General features: G+C 44.4%; 1 protein-coding gene across 1 annotated transcript; it reads right to left on the bottom strand.

Moving 5' to 3' along the window:
• Positions 1-14196: 14196 nt before the first annotated feature.
• On the bottom strand, positions 14197-15159 carry LOC311529344 (olfactory receptor 11A1-like; the record flags this gene model as incomplete). Its single annotated transcript, XM_084645292.1, has 1 exon — positions 14197-15159. One exon carries the CDS (start codon positions 15157-15159, stop codon positions 14197-14199), a length of 963 nt encoding a protein of 320 aa, XP_084501418.1.
• Between the last annotated feature and the right edge of the window lie 6954 nt (positions 15160-22113).

The following is a 22113-nucleotide window of genomic DNA, read 5'->3' as shown; positions in this document are numbered from 1 at the left end:
TTGGTTAATCCATGTTGACTGTTTCTGATCACCTTCCTCTCCTCCAAGTTCTTCAAAATGGTTTCCTTGAGGACCTGCTCCATGATTTTGCCAGGGACTGAAGTGAGGCTGACCTGTCTGTAGTTCCCCAGGTTCTCTTTCTTCCCTTTTTAAAATATGGGCACTATATTTGCCTTTTTCCAATCATCTGGGACCTTCCCCTATTGCCACAAATTTTCAAAGAGAATGGCCAATGGCTCTGCAATCACATCAGCCAACTCCCCCAGCACCCTCGGATGCATTAGATCTGGACCCAGGGACTTCTGCATGTCCAGCTTTTCTAAATAGTCCTTAACCTGTTCTTTCACCAGTGAGGGCTGCTCACCTCCTCCCCATACTGTGTTGCCCAGTGCAGCAGTCTGGGAGCTGACTGTGTTTATGAAGACCGAGGCAAAAAAAGCATTGAGTACTTCAGCTTTTTCCACATCATCTGTCACTGTGTTGCCTCCCCCATTGAGGAAGGGTCCCACACATTCCCTGACCTTCTTCTTGTTGCTAACATACCTGTAGAAACCATTCTTGTTCCCCTTCACATCTCTTGCTAGCTGCAACTCCAGTTTGCCTTGACCTTCCTGATTACACCCCTGTATTGCTGTAGCAATATTTTCATACTCCTCCCTCTTCATCTGTCCAAATTTCCACTTCTTGTCAGCTTCCTTTTTGCTTTTAAGTTCCCTGAAGATTTCACTGTGAAGCCAAGCTGGTCACCTGCCATATTTGCTATTCTTTCCGCACATCGGGATGGTTTGTTCCTGTGCCTCACTAAGGCTTCTTTAAATGCAGCCAGTTCTCCTGGCCTCCTTTCCCCCTCATATTAGCCTCCCAGGGGATCCTTAAGTTCCTTAAGGGAGTCTAAGTCTGCTTTTCTGAAGTCCAAGGGTCCATATTTTGCTACTCTCCTTTCTTCCTTTTGTGAGGATCCTGAACTCGACCATCTCATGGTCACTGCTGCCTACGTTGCCTCCCACTTCTGCTTCCCCTACCAATTCTTCCCTGTTTGTGAGCAGCAGGTCAAGAGGAGCACGGCCCCTAGTCGGTTGCTCCAGCACTTGCACCAGGAAGTTGTCCCCAACACTCTCCAAAAACTTCCTGGATTGGCTGTGCACTGCAGTATTGCTCTCCCAGCAGATGTCAGGGCGATTGAAGTCCCCCATTAGTACCAGGGCCTGTAATCTGGAAACTTCACTTAGTTGTCTGAAGAAAGCCTCGTCTACCTCATCCTTCTGATCCAGTGGTCTATAGCACACGCCCACCACGACATCACCCTTGTTGCTCTCGCCTCTAAACTTAACCCAAAGACTCTCAACAGGCTTTTCTCCATTTTCAAACTGGAGCTCTGAGCATACAATGCAACTCCTCCACCTTTCCTCCCCTGCCTGTCCTTCCTGCACAGTTGATACCCATCTGTGACACTGCTCCACTCATGTGAACTGCCCCACCAAGTTTCTGTTATTCCAATCACATCATAGTTCCTTGATTGTGCCAGGACTTCCAATTCTTCCTGCTTGTTTCTCAGGCTTCTTGCTTTCCTGTACATGCACCTAAGATAATTAGCCAAATGGCTTATCAAAATCATGTTTGACTAAAACAGGATGTTTCTTTGTAAGGTTCATTATGGAAGTAATGAGGTGATTGAATTTCTTTACAAACCCAAGGTAAACCTTGGTTAGACCAATAGTGGATTGGATCTGCTCTTGCAGCATGAATCCCGTATGTTTCATGTGATCTTGCCCTAAGCCAATGAAAATAGCTAATTTATTTATACAAGTTCTGGCAAATGTTTGGAACCCAATTCATATCTAGTCAATGTAGATATTAACGTTCTCCAAAGTGTAGTGTAGGAATCTTGGCATTTAGTCATGGAAGCAAGATGGTAACATGCCTCAGTTTCCCTTTTCATACAGCACATTAGGTCTGCAATGTCTTTTCTCCTGTGTACAGTTTCAAGGCTAGTTTCAGGCACTACCTGTGAAATATCCATATCACAAGGTCTTTTAACATAAAGTGTGCTCTTATGTATCACTTCCAACATGTTCAAAGGTTTTCCAAATGATTAGGCACGTTGTACATTTTCACAGTTTTTGGTATCAGCAAAACATTAGTCACAAGAGTTAACATGAGCATTAATATGAACATTAAATTAATTACAAGTGTACATTTCCAATCATTTTTGTCATGCCACGCCTTTGGCACAGTACCATTGGGGTTTTGGCATTTTAGGGTTAACCGGTGGCTTTTATTTGAAAGGTTTAGTCTTTCCCTTCCTCCCCTGTTCTGGTGGGGGTGGGGGGGAGGCAGGTGTAAAAATCTGAGCTCTTTTGTGTAACAGAATCCATTGTCTGGCTGCGTGTGTCCTCTTTGCTGTGGCCTATGGGTAAGTCTTTCTCCCCCTGTCTGTCAGGCAATTTGCATCAGCACAGACACTAGTTTGTTGAATGGTTTTCAGATTCTTAACTAATAGCAATTCCAAGGCTGGACTCTGTCTTTAAGAGATACCATCCATTTTCACTAGCATGTTAGACCCAAGGTTCTTTTGTCCTTCCATTACCAACCTCTTCTTCCACATGGAATCTGATGTTAGGTTCACTAAGAGACCGAAAGATATATCTAAAGTATTTAGAGATGAAATTTTGCCTGCTATCCCCTGTATTCTCAAGAGATTAACTTCACCGCTGTCTTGGTCTGTAGATTCAGCTACGCAGTCTTCTCTCCGAACCTGGGACACAGACTGTTCCCTCAAAGAGTCAACATGATGACATTCCTGTTCCAACTACATTGTTTCCCCAACAGGCTGGCCAAGCTCAGTCACTTGGTTATAGGGCTGTTCAACATCCCAAACAATTTTTATTCCATCTGAGACCTTTTAGGCTATCCACACTGGATTTTTCAAAAGCAAGCTCATGGATCCATACATATCTGAAAGACTCTGGCAGTTAGGAACTGAAACTCCCTTAATCAAATCACTTCCACACCCCTCAGTTACAGCAAACTGCTCACAAAATCTACCATGGCAAAAACTACCATGAGGATTCTTCTCCTTAGGAGCTTCTTTAAGCAACAATCCCCCTTTATCTTGCTCCACAGACGCATTGCTCTGCTGAGCCACAACGAACTCCTTCTGAATTTCATTTAAACCCAGAATCACCTCTGGCCCATCTAGAGGAGTTTTATACAACCCCCTTTCAGGCAAGCTGCTAGACTCCATAGTTAAAAGGTTAGAGGCGCTCTCTTTCCCTTTGCAGCCCTTCTTGCTGGCAACACTGCAAGTTACCAAGCTCAACGCACACAAGCTTTGGAATTATTTCCTTCGTGTTAAAATTGTCCACACTGTCAGTGGGTAGCACAGTCAAATCATCTTCATGCTCTCCTGGTGCCCTGGTCATGATATCAACCTGGTTAAACAGAGTTGCCATATCCCCAGCAACACACGAGAACAGGCAAAATAGAAGCCCCAGAATCGCCTGGTCCCTTGTTAAGACACTAGCTCCTATCTATCCATCCCCATCCACCCCATCATCTATCTATCTATCTATCTATCTACCTATCCCCATCCACCCCCTCTATCTATCTATCTATCTATCTATCTATCTATCTATCTATCTATCTATCTATCTATCTATCTATCTATCTATCTATCCCCATCCACCCCCTCTATCTATCTATCTATCTATCTATCTATCTATCTATCTATCTATCTATCTATCTATCCTTATTTCTATAGTTACGGGTCTTCCTCCTTGTCTTGGATCCCCAGCCCCAGACCGTGTGACCGCTCGGGGAAGGAGTTGCTGTTTCTTATAAGGAAGTGGATATGGAAATAAAGGTGTCAGTTTCCTGTTTAAATCTGAGCCTCTCTCTGGCCAGGCTACACCCAGATTCACAATCCGCGGCCCCCTGTGTCTGTCCAGTTACCAGCCAATCCGGTGAGAACTTTCCCCTCCAGCACCAGGGAAAATGAGGCTTTGGCTCCACTTTGTTCTCATTACAGCAGCTTTGGAAGGTAATTTCTCCCCCTAAATGCATTGCAGCGGCAGAGGAAGATTGCATTATTGCTATGGGTACTCATATAATTTATAACATGGTTTATTCCCAGGTGTCCGCTCCCAGATCCAGCTGGTGGAGTCCGGAGGGGATGTGAAGAAGCCCAGAGACTCTCTCCGCCTCTCCTGCAAAGCCTCCGGGTTCCCCTTCAGCAGCTACGGGATGAGCTGGGTCCGCCAGGCTCCCGGGAAGGGATTAGAATGGGTCGCTTATATCAGCAGCGGTGGGAGTCTGCATACTACCTCGATTCAGTGAAAGGGCGATTCACTGTCTCCAGGGAGAACTCCAAGAGTGAGCTGTGTCTGCAAATGACCGGCCTGAAGCCCGAGGACACTGCCCGGTAACACTGTGCGAGGGACACAGTGAGGGAAGCCGGTCTGAGCTCAGACAAAAGCCTTCCCCTGCAGTAATGAGAGAAGTAGTCTGGTGTTGGGGGCGCCCAAGCTCTATAAGTGAAAATGAGATCAGTTCTGGGAAAGGGGCTAGCAACAACAAACCCTTTTTATTCTTATTATTGTTCCTCCTCCTTAATTTTACCGAAGGGGAAGGAGTTGACACCTTTCCACAAAGACAGAACGTTATTCCTTGGGACCCTTCCTCTTTCTTTTCTCTGCCGGGGACAAATTCTGAACCCACCGCCAGTCTCCCGGATAGTCACAGATGCATAGACTTCCAAGCCGGAAAGGAGCAGTATGATAAACCAGTTTGACCTCCGGCATAACACAGGCCATAGAGCCTCAACCTGGTTCATTCGGGTTCAGTCTAGCGCCCTCTTAGTATCAGCCTGGTCAGTGACACATTCTACCAGAAAGACCCTGAACTCTCAGATTTGGGCACCAGTCTACACCAAATTTCTTTGTTTGTTTGATTGATTTTTCCCCTTTGGTTAGTTGAATACTTTTCCCACCAAAGCTGGCTTTTCTGTCACAAGAAACATTTTCCTAGGAGAAAACAAATCCTGGGTTAAACGAATAAATAAATAACTCAAAAATATTCATTTTCTGGTTTAAATAACAATACAAGAAGGGGGTCAGTGAGAGAAAGAGAGGAAAGGCTGCAGAAGCCCCTTCTCCCGTCCGCCACCAGGGGCAGCAATGAGCAAAGAGCACAGCCCAGTCGGGGGGACAAGACGGAAAAGGGGCACCAGAGGTTGGGAAACATCATTTTCCAACTCTGCACCTACAGAAACTGCTGCTTTGGACGTAGGACCCACCGGTGCCCTTTGACTCCGCATCGCCTGTAAAGTCTCCGGGTTCCACTTCAGCGCTGGGTCCGTCTGGAGCAGGCCTCCAGGGCAGAGTACATGGGAAAGAGTTCACACCACACCGATTCAGCGAAACAAGGGCCATTCATTGCCTCCCGAGACAATCCCAACAACCGGCTGTATTTACAAATGAGCAGCCGGAGACCCGAGGACACAGGCCGGAATCACTGTGTGAGAGACTAGACCAGAGTCACAAAGCCCATCACCAAAACCAACGGTGGGTTCACACCGCGTCTGGGTTTTAAAATGGGCAAATGTAAGAAAAAACAGGAATGAACCCCAATAGTCAACGTTATGCCAAAGGCACCGATTTGTGCTCAGTTTTATTTTACAGAATGGAGAAGCTGAAATATTTAGAATTTGATTGAACGTCCCGAGGACTGTATAAAATCGTTTCATGTTCTAGATTCCTTTGCTTCTTGCAGGGATCATTGGTCTGGAGCTACCAATGCAGGAAATATAGGCAGTAATGAAGCACATAAAGTTCAGTGACAAATGCCCCTAAGGAATGTTATCATTGTTGGAGACATCCATCTATCTCTCTCTCCAATGTGTGTGAATGAGTTTGGGGAGATGAAAGGGAACATGAGTGGTAATGGGAATGGAAATCTGTGTTTCAGCGTGAATGCTTATACTTGTCTGAATGGAAGTGGGAATGGAAATACTTTTGTTCTTTTTGTTGTTATCCCTCAATATTACATCACGGGGATGCTGTGAAAACATGTAGCCTTCCTATCACACAAGTTCTTTAAACCCAACCAGGAGAAAACGTCTGTCTGCACTTTATTGCTAATTAATAATTAAGGAAGTAAATGATCTTGATGATGATGCTCAGCGGTGATAGATTTGGTGCTGGTTGTGGTCCCAGTGCCCAGGGTCTCCAGAAGCCGGGAATGGGCGACAGGGGGTGGATCGCTGGGTGATTCCCTGTTCTGTTCGTTCCCTCTGGGGCACCTGGCGTTGGCCACTGCCGGGAGACAAGATACTGGACTGGACGGACCTTTGGTCTCACCAGGTCTGGCCGTTTTATGTTCTTAATTATAGTCTAGGATCCCATAAAAGGCTCCACTGCAAAACCTTAACTCTGTCCTCAGACTCCCGACCCCCAACTTCTCCCACCTGCACCCACAGGCGGGTCCCCAGACCTGGTCCAAACCACGAGCCAGGCTTGCTAAGGTCACGTTCCTTGTGTCATGGATCATGTCAATGTATCTGGTCACTACTGGGAAGGGAAAGGGGCTTCCCTCCCAAATCCCTCCCAGCGTCATGGGAAATCTTCCCTCTCCAGCGGGGGGCCCAGACGAATGGATCCCTGGGGCACGACCCCCCACCACCAGACACTGACCCCACTGACCGGACATTGCATATCCCTTGTGCGTGTGGAACGGGGCTTCAGAGCTGATAATCCCCCCCCCCCTCCCCAATCGACAATATCACATGACAGTAGTCAGGCCCTTAGTTCCTATGTGAGGAAATACAGTCACTGCAGGGAGTTGTTCATTCCTCCCAGGTGTGCAAAAGTATGAGGGGGGCCCCAGCACCCTGCGCCCGGCGCTGCACAGACACACAGGACGGGACACTCTGACCCCTGCAGCTGGAGCCCTGGGGCGAGTCAATCCGATCACTGGCAGCAGGAGTGTGTGTCTCTTATAAAGCGGGGCATGCAAATGAGGGAGACAGTTTCCTCTTTAAATCTCTGCCTCCCTCTGCCCAGGCTGCACCCGGAGACACAATCCGCAGCCCCCTGGGTCGGTGCAGTCACCAGCCAGTCCCCTGAGAACTTTCCCCTCCCGCACCCGGGAAAATGGGATTTTTGCTCCTTGTCATTGTCGCTCTAGCAGCTGTATTTACAAACAAGCAGCCAGAGACCCGAGGATACAGCCTGGTATCACTGTGTGAGAGACTGGATCACAGTGACAAAACCCATCACCAAAACAAACAGTGGGTTCACGCCGCGTTGGGCTCTAAAAATGGCCACATTAAAGAAAAGACGGGAATTAACCCCAATAGTCAACGTTATGTCAAAAGCACTGATTTATGCTTGGTTTTATTTTACAGAATGGAGCAGATGAAATTGTTAGAATTTGATTGTATAAAATCGTTTCATGTTCCCTATTCCGTTGTTACTTGCAGGAATCATTGGTCTGACACTAACATGGAAGGAAATATGAACAGTGATGAATCACATAAAGTTGTGTGCCAAATGCCTCTGAAGAATATTATCATTGGTGGAGACATCTATCTAGCTATTTTGTTTTCTTAACACTGTATCTGTTGTCATTGTAGTTTGTTCATTCAAATTATTTATTTTATTCAGTTTTTCAAATCATTTTACTATTTTCCATTTCACTTTTTAAGGTGTTCTTTAAAAATTCCATGTATGTTGGGGGGAGGGATAACTCGGTGGTTTGAGCATTGGCCTGCCAAACCCAGGATTGTGAGTTCAGTCCTTGAGGGGGCCATTTCGGGATTGGTCCTGCTTTGAGCAGGGGGTTGGACGAGAGGAGGTCCCTTCCAACCCTGATGTTCTTTGAACCTAACATTTTTGGACTATTTCAGCCAAAACTCACTATGTGGAGAAAGCAAAATTCCCATCAGTAATGCCTATCAATAATATTCTTTGAAGCATGAAACTGACTAAGGAACTCAAACTCCATTTTCAGCAATGACTTAGGAATTCTGAAGTCTAAGGTCTTGTCTACATGGTCCTGCAGTTCGGACAACAGGGGCATGACTAGCAGTGTGCACCAAAGTGCTACACGGTAACTTCCCTGTGTGTGCGCTGCAGGTGTGAACTAAAGATTCCTAGTGAGCAATAGCATAGCCCTCTTCAAGCAGGAATACATTCGTGTGAAGGAGGAACCTTGTAGACTGCACCCACAGCATCCAAAGGGGGAGTTTCAGCACAGACTTTGGTGTGCCCTGTTATTCACAGTCCCCTAGTCCAAACCGAGGGATAGTGTACACATGCCCTTAATCTCAGTGAAAGTCAGTGGGATGTAGGCATCTAAGAGTCAGATATTCAAAGGTATTTAGGTGCTTAAAATGGCAGCTAGACACCTAGTGAGAGTTTCAGAAGCATCTAAGTGCCTAGCTCCTATTGATTTCAATGGCACTTGGATTCCTAGGCATGTCTGTAGAGCCCATTAGGAACCTATCTACACCTTTAGGGGCCTAAATGTCCTGAATATTTTGAGCTTATATCACTTTTGAAAGGGGGATTTAGAATGAAAATTTCAAAAGGGCCAAAGTGAGCTAGATTCTGGGAGTTGGGCTTCTATCTCCCTTAGGCGCCTTCAAAATCCCAGCATTACTCGCCTATGTCACATAGCTGTTTTTGAGAATTTTACTCTGTGTATCACAGAATCATAGAATCATAGAAGATTAGGGTTGGAAGAACCCTCAGAAACTCATCTAGTCTAAGCCCCTGTGTGACGTTGCACTCCATATGTTTTATTAAAATATGCTAATGAGTGTGAATATAATGTAACTAGAACATGCTTTATGCAAAAGGTCTCTTTTAAGGTATCGTTACAAAGCTTATAACCTACTGAGTGTGTTCATTCTATTTGTATGTATGTATCATTCTTGTATCTGAAGCTAGAAATATAAAGTATAACTCTGAAGTACTATTGTAATTATGCACAGTGTGGGCCATTAATGGTGGTTTGGAATCTTGCTGGCTCTCATTAACTAGGACAATTGGTTGTAAATGGCTCTGTTTACTTGAAAGCCTTCCTGTGTTCCAGTGACTCAGGCCAGAAAGAATGGAGGCTTGGGGTCTCACAGGATATGTGACCATGTCACCTGGGACTGGAATCCATCTTAAACCTGGTGCTTTTCCATTTCGAAGGAGGGGTGGGGACCCAGAGAGACAAAAGATTCCCACCTTGTGCCGAAGCTATGAAAGTGGGTGAAACAGAACAAAGGGGGCTGCCAGTCATGAGAAATCTCCTAGTTACCACCTGAGCTGGAACTAACAAAAACTGTACCAGGGGAAAGGGGCCCAGTCTAGGAAGGAGTCTAGTCTGTGAAAGAAGCTTATTGGAACAGCTCTGAGGGTGAGATTTACCTGTATTCAGTTTCTTAATGTATTAGGCTTAGACTTGCGTGCTTTATTTTGCTTTATTTTATTTGCTTACTTTGTTCTGTCTGTTATTACTTGAAACAACTTAAATCCTACTTTTTATACTTAATAAAATCACTTTTGTTTATTAGTAAACACAGAGTAAGTGATTAATACCTGAGGGAGCAAATAGCTGTGCATATCTGTCTATCAGTGTTATAGAGGATGGACAATTTATGGGTTTACCCTGTATAAGCTTGATACAGAGTAAATCGGATTTATTTGGGTTTGGATTGCATTGAGAACTGAGTGTCCGGGTGCTGGAGATAGGTGAGTTGCTGAGCAATTTTTGGTTAAATTCTGCAGCTTTGGGGGTGTGGATCAGACCTCGGTGTGTGTTGCAGGTGACTAGCGTGTCTGGCTCAACAAGGCAGGGTTCTGGAGTCCCAAACTGGCAGTGGAAAACGGGCTCAGAGGTATTTTCAGCACATCAGGTGACAGTCACAAGGGGATCTCTGTGATCGAACCCATCACACCCTGCTCAAAGCAGGACCAACCCCAACTAAATCATCCCAGCGAAGGCTTTGCCAACCTGGGCCTTAAAAACCTCTAAGGATGGAGATTCCACCATCTCCCTGGGTAACCCATTCCAGTGCTTCACCACCCTCCTAATAAAATAGTTTTTCCAAATATCCAACCTAGGTCTCCCCCACTGCAACTTGAGACCATTGCTCCTTGTTCTGTTATCTGCCACTACTGAGAACAGCCGAACTTCATCCTCTTTGGAATCCCTCCTCAGGTAGCTGAAGGCTGCTATCAAATCCTCCCTCACTCTTCTCTTCTGCAGACTAAATAACCCCAGTTCCCTCAACCTCTCCTCCTAAGTCATGTGCCCCAGCCCCCGAAGCATCTTCATTGCCCTCCGCTGGACTCTCTCCAATTTGTCCACATCCTTTCTGTAGTGGGGGGCCCAAAACTAGATGCAGTACTCCAGATGTGACCTCACCAGTGCCGAATAGAGGGGAATAATCACTTCCCACGATCTGCTGGCAATGCTTCTACTAATGCAATCTAATATGCCGTTAGCCTTCTTGGCAACAAGGTAACACTGTTGACTCATATCCAGCTTCTCGTCCACTGTAATCCCCAGGTCCTTTTTGGCAAAAGTGCCACTTAGCCAGTCGATCCCCAACCTGTAGCAGTGCATGGGATTCTTCCGTCCTAAGTGCAGGACTCTGCACTTGTCCTTGTTGAACCTTATCAGATTTCTTTTGACCCAATCCTCCAATTTGTCTAGCTCGCTCTGGGCCCTATTCCTACCCTCCAGAATATTTACCTCTGCCCCAAGGTTAGTGTCATCCATGAACTTGCTGAGGGTGCAATCCACCCCATCATCAGTATCATTAATGAAGATGTTGAACAAAACGAGCCCCAGGAATGACCGCTGGGACACTCCACTTGATACCATCTGCCAACTAGATATCGAACTGTTGATAACTACCCATTGACCCCAACAATCTAGCCAGCTTTCTATACACCTTATAGTCCATTCATCTAATCCAGTGGTGGGCAAACTTTTTGGCCCGAGGGCCACATCTGGGTGGGGAAATTACATGCAGGAGTGGGGCAGGGGTTGAGGTGCGGGATGTGTGAGGAGGTGCAGTGTGCATGAAGGGGCTCTGGGCAAGAGGTTGGTGAAGAGGAGGGGTGCGGGGTGTATGAGGGGTCTTAGGGCAGGCAGTTGGGGTGCAGGAGGAGTGGGAGATGTAGCAGGGGGCTCAGGGCAGGGGGTTGGGGTGCAGGGGGGAGTGTGACTGGGGGCTCAAGGCAGGGGTTTGGGGTCCAGGCTTTGGCCCGGCACTGCTTACCTCGAGTGGCACTGGGGTGGAAGTGGTGCGCAACGTGCCTAAGGTAGGCTCCCTGCCTGCCCTGGCCTCGCGCCACTCCCGGAAGTGACCAGCATGTCTAGCAGTGGCTCCTGGGGTGGGGTGGGGAGGGTGGCTCTGCTGCACGCTGCCCTCGCCTGTGGGTACCATACTAGAAGCTCCCATTGGCTTCGGTTCCCCCTTCCCGGGAAATAGGAGCTGCGGGGGGGGGGTGCCTGCAGGCAAGGTCAGCGCACAGAGCCCTCTGCCTCTCTTCCCCAGGAGTCGCAGGGACATGGTGCCAGCCCTTCCCCGCACTTAGCCCAGCAGCACCATGGGGGTGGCAATCCCTCAGGCTGGATCCAAAGCCCTGAGGGGCCGGATCCTGCCCACGGGCAATAGTTTGCCCATCCCTGATCTAATCCATACTTCTTTAATTTGCTGGCAAGAATAATGTGGGAGACCGTATCAAAAGCTTTGCTAAAGTCAAGGCATATCACGTCCGTGTTTTCCCCATATCCACAGAGCCAGTTATCTCGTGATAGAAGGCAATCAGGTCGGTCAGGCATGACTTGCCCTTGGTGAATCCATGTTGACTGTTCCTGATCACCTTCGTCTCCTCCAAGTGCTTCAAACTGGATTCCTTGAGGACCTGCTCCATGATTTTTCCAGGGACTGAGGTGAGGCTGACTGATCTATCATTCCCTGGATTCTCCTTCTTCCCTTTTTTAAAGATGGTCACTATATTTCCTTTTTACTGCCACTGCGCTGGTTGTGGGCATCCAAAACTTCTGGGTGGTTCTGAAATCTCTGCCTTAGCTCCCCTAGTGCAGTTTTCACTCATTGTTTGAAAAGCACCTGACAAAGGAAGAGAAGCAAGGTTTATCTACCTTTTTCAGCTAGGGGAAAATTAGGTGCCTTTAAAAATTACCCCCAGAGATCCTGCCCTCATCCAAGATTTGGTGGGATTTTCAAAGGGGCTGAGAGGATTGGACAAGCCGAGCCTATATCGTTTCCTTTGATACATTGGTGTTTATGTCATTTGAGGCAGTGGCCAGGACTCAGGAGACTTGTGTTCTCTTCCCATTCATATCACTGGTCTCCTGGATGCTCATGGACAAGATCCATCACCTCTCCATACCCAGCAAAGTTTTCATCCACCTATGTACCTATCTCCCATTGACTTTCCTGATGCCCAACTCCTGTCTGTGTCTTTGAAACCCCTCCTCCAGTGTCTATGACAATGACAGTACTGAAAAATCTCAAACAAATGAAATTTTAAAAATGAAGGGAAAAACAAAAAACAAAATGAGAAAAAATCCCATTTCCCCACATCTTTTTCCAACCAGCTCTCAGTTATGTTCTCAGTTAGATAAAAACATAAAACAGTATTGCTTGAAGCTGGCAATGTAACATTCCTTTATTTCTTAGAATGCAGACCCATAAGATGCAAGAACACAAAAACAGAGGGACAAAGCAGGCTCCTCCCTACAACAGAGAGGCATAACTCTATGGTGATGGGCTGAAGAATGACAGCCCTCAAGCCTAAAACAAAGACTCACCAGCAACTACACACCACACAACAAAAACACCAACCCAGGAACCAAACACTGCAACAAACCTCGGTGCCAACTCTGTCCACATATCTATTCAAGGGACACCATCATAGGACCTAACCACATCAGCCACACCATCAGGGGCTCATTCACCTGCACATCTACCAATGTGATATATGCCACCATGTGCCAGCAATGCCCCTCTGCCATGTACATTGGCCAAACTGGACAGTCTCTACGCAAAAGAATAAATGGACACAAATCTGACATCAGGAATTATAACGTTCAGAAACCAGTAGGAGAACACTTCAATCTCCCTGGTCACTCAATAACAGACCTAAAAGTGGCAATTCTTCAACAAAAAAAACTTCAAAAACAGACTTCAACAAGAAACTGCAGAACTGGAATTAATTTAAACTGGACACCAAATTAAGCCTGAATAAAGACTGGGAGTGGATGGGTCACTACAAAAACTAATTTTCCCTCAGTTGATATTCACACCTTCTTTTCAACTGTTGGAAATGGGCGACGTCCACCTTGATTGTATTGGCCTTGTTAATACTACAGAAGTAATCAACCACTGAAAATAGGCCACTTCCACCTTAACTGAATTGGCCTCGTTAGCACTGACCCTCCACTCAGTAAGGCAACTTCCATCTTATTATATATATACCGCTGACTGTATTTTCCACTCCATGCTTCTGTTGAAGTGGGTTTTAGCCCATGAAAGCTTATGCCCAAATAAATGTGTTAGTCTCTAAGGTGCCACAAGGACTCCTCTTTGTTTTTGCTGATACAGTCTAACACGGCTACCACTCTAAAAATTGACAACAGAGGATCCTAATCAGTGGAGAATGAATGTCATTGGCTTCAGTGGGAGTGGAAGAGACCCAGAGCCACTCCAAAGATGTTAAGCTCCTTGCAGAATTTGGGCACTTGTGTTCATGTACGGATGAATGTATGGATGCATGAAGCAGAGTGCTTTACTGAAATGTGTGTCTGGAAAAGAAAACATTTTTCTTAAAGAATGTCTCTTACAATATCAAGATATCATCACATCCGATGAAGTGAGCTGTAGCTCACGAAAGCTTATGCTCAAATAAATTGGTTAGTCTCTAAGGTGCCACAAGTCCTCCTTTTCTTTTTACAGTATCAAGTTTTGTATAAAGAAATGTGTATTAAATGTATGAAAGATTAATACTGAAAAAGTATCCAAGTAAAAGAAAGAAAGAAAGAAAGAAAATGGATGAAGTAAGGTCAATGAGGGGTTCTCAAGGACTCTCCTATTCTCAAGGACTCCAATGGGCCATGTCTAAGAAACTATTTCAGTTCATCTCTATTTTACTATATGCTAAGATTTGTCCTTTAAGGTTCTATGCCTTTTCTGGAAGCAATCAGTTTAAGAATAGCTTTTCTCAGGGACTCATTGACCTCTTTGTTTCTCAGGCTATAGATGACAGGATTGATCATGGGAGTCAGGACTGTGTAGAAGACAGAGAAGAGTTTGAGTAGGATCTTGGGAGTATTAGCTGTTGGAGCCACATAGACAGTAATCAGTGTCCCATAGAAAACTATAACCACAATGAGGTGAGAGGAGCAGGTGGAAAAGGCCTTTTGCCTCCCCGTGGTGGAAGGGATTCTCAGGATGGTGGCGATGATACAAACGTAGGATGTCAGGGTCAGTAGACAGGGCACAATTGTCCCTATGGCAGAGATAGTAAATGTTACCAGTTGAAGAGTCTGGGTGTCATCACAGGACAGCTTAATCATGGGTGAAAAATCACAAAAGAAATGATCAATTTCTTTGGAATTACAGAACGTTAATTGGAAAAAGAAAATATCTACTATGGCACAGCCCACAAGGCTACTTATCCAGGACCCAGCCACCAGTTGGCAACAAACCCTGCCATTCATCAGAGCATCATAACGGAGTGGATTGCATATCGCTAAATACCAATCATAAGGCATTGCCATGAGCAGCAGACATTCTGCAGTTGACATGACACCAAATAAGTATAATTGCAGAATGCAGCCCTTTACAGAAATGGATCTGTCCCCAGTCAGGAGACTGGCCAGCAGCCTGGGCAGGATGGTGGAGGTGTAGCGGGTCTCCAAGCAGGACAAGTTCCCCAGGAAGAAGTACATGGGGATGTGAAGGTGCTGATCAGTCACAACTAGCGCAATAATGAGGATGTTCCCTGCCACAGTCACAATGTAGATCACTAGAAACACGAGGAAGAGAAGGGGCTGCAGCTCAGGGACATTCCCAAATCCTAAAAGGATGAATTTCACGATGGGTGTTTGATTTCTTCCTTCCACTTTCTCCATAATCTGTATCTAGAAAAAGAAAACCATTAAATATTGATGGAGTGCACGCCGTCAGTTTGTGCTGTTGGATACACTAGCAGAAACCTGGAGTAGGTAACCTCATACCACTGCATCTCTCCACTAGAAGAATGAAGTTGTTAATAAACAGAGGAAGACTAATATAATCAAGAGATTGAGCTTCCAATGCAGGTGAACCAAGAGCATGGAACCCTACTGAATTACGGAAATGTCCCCTCTAACTCTCTTATGCTTTCTTGAACGTTAAATAAAGACTTTTAGGCTGGGATTTTGGAATACCTTAATCCTATCAGTGTCATAGCAACAAATCTAGAAGACATAAACAAAATCAAGAGATTGGAAACGAAAGATATTTAGAGTTCAACGACTGGTAGTCTAACCTGCAGTTGGGAGGTGTAATTCCCAGCTTGGGTAGAGGTACATATACTAGCTATGGTCAAGCGAGCAGGATAAAAATAGCAGTGAGAACAGGACAGCACATACAGGGGCTTGGGAGGGCCGCCTGTGGACGTACCTAGGATCTCAGATGGGATTGTGCTCGGGCAGCTCCTCTGTGCTGCCGAGGCCACACTACTATTCTTAGCACAATAGCTCCATCACAGATAATGTGTGTAGGTCACCGGAGCAGGGAATTACACTGCCCAGGTGCAGCATAGACATAACCCAGGAGACACACACCGAACACCAAAGAGGCTGCGGTTCGTATGAAGGTCTGTCCAGCTGTCCTCTATCACAGCAGATTCAAAGAAGAATTTGCACCATTTAATAGATACAGCTGAGAAACAGACAAAGACAAACATTAACCTAAACACAGACCATGGGCTGTTACCGATCTCAATTACGCCAGGGTAAATTGCATCCGCTTTATGTGGATTTACACAAGAGCAACTGAGACTGGAATCCAACCCCATTTAAAGAAATGTAAGTGAAATAGAAACGAAAATTCATCAAGATAGAAATAAGAGAGTCGTTTTTATTCAGAAAGGAGAATGTGCCTGGAGAAAAATTTAAAAAATGGAGAAAACGAAAGAGATAAATAAACAGAATAAGATAAAAATATAGTGTGAGAGAGAAAGAGGAGAGAGGCTGAGTTTATTTCTCCAAATTTTTGAGCAATAAAATACAGATCTGTTCAAAGAGAAGTAGCATATACTTTCTGTTAAAGCAAAGGTATCAGAACTAATAAATCTGAAATCTCTTCAGTAGTCGTCCCCTCAATAGCATTCATCACCATAAACTTTTCTGAGACATTTACATGCCCCATTTTGGGTTTATGTCCCACCTTCCATTCCTGTTTTTGGTTGCGTACATTTGGTTGTTAGTCATTTTGAAAAAAAAATATTTGTTTTTAATGTTTGGACCGGGGAAGGTTGTATGCTTGTGTTTTGATAAATTTGGCTGATTTCTTAGAAAAAAGGGAAGGGTTAGGTCAAAAGAATAGAAAGAGAGAGCTTAAAGAAAAGGAGTTTTTAAAAAAGAAAGATTGTTTAGGTTTATTAAGGAGAGAGGTTTTCAAAGAGTAAAGATTGGTTATTAAAGAAAGGACAGATTTTTTTGTTTAGGTTTATTAAGGAGAGAGGGTTTTAAAGGAAAAAAAAATGGAAGAACAGAAGGAAAGACCTTAATGAAAAGCAGTTTAAAAAATAAAAGATTGGTTAGGGTAGATTTAGTAAGAAGAGTGGTTGGTTATTAAGGAAAGGAAAGATTTTTGGTTAGGTTTACTAAGGAGAGAGGGTTTTAAAGACAAAAGTTTGAAAGAAAGGTTATTATAAAATACAAAAAAATGTAATAAATGAGGAAATATCAAGGTGGCTTGAAATAGGAGCATTTAAAAAGAGTTATTTTGGAAATAAAAAAGGAAAATATAAAGGGAAAAAGAATTAGGCTGAAAGAGAGCACATGCCAGAAAAAAAGGGAATTTTAAAAATTAGGAAGAAAATCTGTATTCAGTGACAAAGGGCTGTGTGAAAGAGATAAAGTATAGAAAACGAGAGAGAGAGAGAGAGATGCTTTTCTGTTCATGAGCAGAACACAGGGCTGCGTGAAAGAGGTAAAGTTTAGAAAACAGCAAGAAAGAGAAACATCTTTTTTTGTTCATCAGCAGAACACATGGCTAGTGAGAGAGGTAAATTATAGAAAGCGGTAGCAAGAGGTAAGCAGCAAGCTTACCCAGTGGCTGTCCCTAGGGAAATGATAACGATACCAGAGGCTGTGAGCCTTGGGAGGAAACCCTGCAGTCAGAAGCTGTTCTACAGCCCATCGCCTCCTCCTTCCTCCCTCCCTCCCTCCCTCTCCTCCCCTCCCCACCCCTCCTGAGATAAGCCCTGCATGAAAGATATTTCCACAACCTCTTCATATAGTTAAAGTTTTACCGAAAATTGACTTTTAATTTAAGTTTTGTAAAAGAATATACACTTAAAAGATAAGCGTGTTTGAAGAAACATTTCCCCAACACAAAAATAATGAGGAATCCCTGTGGCACCTTAGAGACGAACAAATTTATTTGGGCATAAGCTTTTATGGGCTAACACCCACTTCATCAGATGCATGGAGCTGACAAGAAGGTGTGAGTATCAGCAGAGGGAAAATTACTTTTTGTAGCGACCCATCCATGCCCAGTCTTTTTTTAGGCCTAATTTGATGGTATCTAGCTTGCAAATTAATTCCAGTTTTGCAGTTTCTCTTTGGAGTCTGTTTTTGAAGTTTTTTTGTTGAAGAATTGCCACTTTTCAGTCTGTTATTGAGTGTTCCGGGAGGTTGAAGTGTTCTCCTACTGGTTTTTGAATGTTAGAATTCTTGATGCCTGATTTATGTCCATTTTGCATAGAGACAGTCTGGTTTGGCCAATGTACATGGCCGAGGGGCATCTCTGGCACATGATGGCATATGTCACATTGGTAGATGTGCAGGTGAATGAGCCACTTTAGCTCTGTCACACAGCCCTTTGTCATTCAACACAGGCTTTCCAGCTACTTTTTAAAATCCCTTTTTTTTTCCATCTTGTGCTTTCTTTCAACCTTATTTTTTTTTACCTGGATATGTTCTTCTTTATTAAAAAAATCTCTATTTTAAATGCTCCTCCTTCAATCCACCTTTATATTTTCCTCTTTTATTTCAATTTTGTTTAGTTCTATAATAACCTTTCTTTCAAACCTTTGTCTTTAAAACTCTCTCTCCTTAATAAACCTAACCAAAAATCTTTCCTCTCTTTAATAACCAACCTCTCTCCTTACTAAAGCGAACCAATTCTTATTGTTTTAAACCTCCTTTTCCTTAAGTCATCTCTTTCAATTCTTTCAGATTAACCCTTACTTTTTCTAAAAAAAAATCAGCCAGACGTGTCAAACCACAAGTACAAAACATTCCCCTGTCCAAACATAAAAAAAAATTATATGTTTCAAAATAGCCAAAGGTGTCAAACTGTACACAACTGAAAGCGGGAACGGAGGGCAGTACATTCACCTGAAATGGGGCCTGGAAACAGGGCAGAAAAATATATAGTGGTAAATTCTATCAGGGGTTAACTCCTCTCTTCCTTGCTTTTCCCTTATGCACTTTTTATCTCCTCATTCACTAGTTTATGATGCACCCATAGAAACTATGTCTACACCGGGAATGTTAATGGTACATTGACAATGGTGCAACATAAAGGTATGACAGAAAAATGGAAATCCAGAAAAACACAGAGAGAGAGAGAGACGAGAGAGACTCTTTGTTTTATTTCAAAAATTGTACAAGCAATAAATGTCACATTTGAGGAAAAGAAACAGAGTCTTGTCGTGAAAAAGAAAATACACACACAAGGAGTCAATAAACTAGATACATTCATGGAGGACAGGTCCATCAATGTCTATTAGCCAGAATGGGCACGGATGGTGTCCCTAGCCTCTGTTTGCCAGAAGTTGGGAATGGGCAATAGGGTATGGATCAGTAGATGATTACCTGTTCTGTTCATTCCCTCTGAAGCACCCGGCATTAGCCACTGTCAGAAGACAGGATACTGGACTAGACGGACCTTTGGTCTGACCCACTATGGCCGTTCTTATGTTCTTATGTTTTAAATCTGAAAGCCATTCATTGCTCTTTCTTAGGCATGCTTTTCTATAACTCATCTACCTTCATTTCCTTCCCCCCTGGATTGAACAAGCAATCATACTCTTTCTGACATGGTGGATGCCTGAGCAGGTATTTCTATTTGATAATCAGATTATTTCATTTTAACTGGGCTGCTTTACCTTTCTCACTGATGATCTATTGCCCCTAACCCCAATCTTTCCTTCAGATTTCCCGAGTTAAAATTATAATCTTTGCACTACATTTTCAATTCTCTTCTACTTTTGATAGTCTTCAATAATCTCAGTAAAATGAGCTTTGGGTTCCTACCTGGATGTCTGGATCCTATGGCACTTCTGGGTGTATTTTGCTGTTATTCCCTTTCACAGAAATTTATGTCTCTCTCGGTTGGTAATTTCTCCTTCACAATAGATGATGTAATCTCCCTTCATATTTCTGCCGGTGGGAATTTGAAATTATTGCATAGAGGAAAGATAATATTTATTTTTAGAAAGGAAAAACAACGGTGCAAGAACAGTCTTATTACTAACCTCAAAGGGGAAGTCATGGAAAACAGCTGGTTCAAAGAGGGAAAATAACGGAGACAGAAGAATTGTTGACCCAAAAGACAAAGCAATTGGAAAAAAGGGAATGTCTCATTTATGTCTCACCAGTCTGGGCTCCCTCTCACACTGTGCTGCTGTGGCAAGATGCAAAACTGCTCCCAGTCCTACACTTCCTCCAACATTCCCACAGGCAGGGATGCACCCAGCTGCAGTTACGTGCAAGCTCTGGCCAGCCACTGCATGAACCAAAAAGAGAGAAGCTGCAGTCAAGATACCAACCAGCTCCCCAGCCTAGGATCCCAGAGCTGGACCGTCCTGCCCTCCTCAAAACACTGACCAGTATGAATGCATTACCTGGTTCGTCTCTCCCTCAACGTGGAGAGGAATATGCACACTTTTAATGATAAAAGTTAGATTTTAAATGATTAGAAGGGATACCAAACAGATCAAAGCAGATTATCTAGCAAATAAACAGAAATGCAACCTAAGCTTAACGCACTAGTTAGATTGACTATGAATGAGCAGTTTCTCACCCTGACCGATCATATCAGCAGTCTGACAGATTCTCAAGGCAAAAGCTGCATTTGCCTTGCAGCTTGGGTTTCTCAGGTTTCCATACACAGGCTAGAAATCTCTTTAACCTGGCTCCAGCACTTCCCCCAGTTCAGTCTTTGTTCCTTAGGTCTCTCCAGGAATCCTCTTGTGTGGCATGATATCGCTCCCTGACTTATATAGCTTTAGCATAGGGTGGGAACCCTTTGTTTCAAAACTCGGTTCCCAGACCAGTTTGAGGAAAAATACAGATGTCCCAAGATGGAGCCCAGTGTCATGTGGTCTGGTCACCTGCCCTGATAGATTCATATCACCCATTACTTACAGGCTCTCTGGAAAGTTCTCAGGAAGGCTCATCAGGTGGGAGATAAGCTTCTCCTAAGATCTATTCTTTTCCCTAACGGCTCATTACCCTGAATGTCAAAGGGAGTTGGACACCTAACCTTTCTGTGCTCCTTTGAAAATCCACACTTTGTTGCCTGATGGCCTAACTTGCACCTATCCTTTTGGTCTTTGCTGAAAGAGCGAGGGACTCCTTCTCCTAAAGTGTGAGGGAAGATGCTATGTATGTGGGATGGGAAAGGTGGAGGTGGATAGCTGTAGTGTAAAACAGGAATGTAATCTGTGACTGTTTATTTTGAGAGTGGGCAGGGGAGACACAGATACTAGTCCATATTAGCCATGGGGAAAATAACTCTTGCCTTTGCCTTGTACAGGGCCTGATACAAAACCCCTTGTTGTCAATGATTGAGAGTCTTTTCCTTAACTAGAAAGGACTTTGGATCTGGCTCATTATTAAAAGATGCAAGACTTTGGAGCATACAAGCCATAGTGAGATAAAGAATGATTTGGCCTCTATTTTGTATCTACTAACATGATGAAAACTAGTACAGTAGGGGACTGGGTGGTGATGGGAAGTTGACTTGTGGGGAAGTCTTGATCTGATGACGTGCACAAACTGGTCCAACAGATACCATTCTCTCTTTAATTATATTGCAACCAATACAATGCAACTCAGTGCTGTATAATAAATCGCTTCACCCACTTTGGTTCATTATCAAATATATTCAAGAGACCAAATAACCAATGTCATTCAAGTTTATTGCTATTAACCAGTAATAATATAGTTCTGGAAAAAGGTTCTGTATGATACCAATCTCCAGGAAGACATCTCATGCAGTCATGTTACATTCACCTGACACAGAAGGTGTACTCCCAAAGTTATACTCCTAAAGCTATCTTTCTATACTCTTTACTTTAGGAGTATAAAACCTTCTGTTTTACTGGCTGGCTGAGAGTCACATCTGACTGCAGAATTGGGGTGCGGGTCCACTGGCTTCCCTACTCCCGCACTGCGGACTCGCTGCGGGAAGCGCACAGTGTGAGAAGGGGATGCTGAATGCTCCAAGGTCAGCCCCAGGAAGGTCGAAGCTGTGGAAGCTTCTTGCCCTGGAGACAGTCTGCTCACAGAGAGGAGGTTCCCCCAGAGTCCTGACTGGCTTCATATGGAGTCGTTCCAGAGCATCGCATCCAGAGCAACTGGTGGTTGAGGTGGGATGGACTGCACCCCATGGATGGAGCATCTGGCAGTAAGTGACAGGGGAGCAGTAAAACAGTAGGTTTATTAGATGACAGGAACATGGTCTAAAACAGAGTTTGTAGGTACAGAGAACAGAACCCCTCAGTCAGGTCCATCTTGGGGGGGCAGGGAGGCTAGAGCCCCATCTGGGCCTCCCTCCATTTCCCCAGCCAGCTCCAAAACTGA

The sequence above is a fragment of the Lepidochelys olivacea genome, assembly GCF_965140295.1.
Source record: "Lepidochelys olivacea isolate rLepOli2 genome assembly, chromosome: 13".
Classification (NCBI taxonomy): Eukaryota; Metazoa; Chordata; order Testudines; family Cheloniidae; genus Lepidochelys; species Lepidochelys olivacea.
This window is presented reverse-complemented; position numbering and strand designations above follow the sequence as displayed.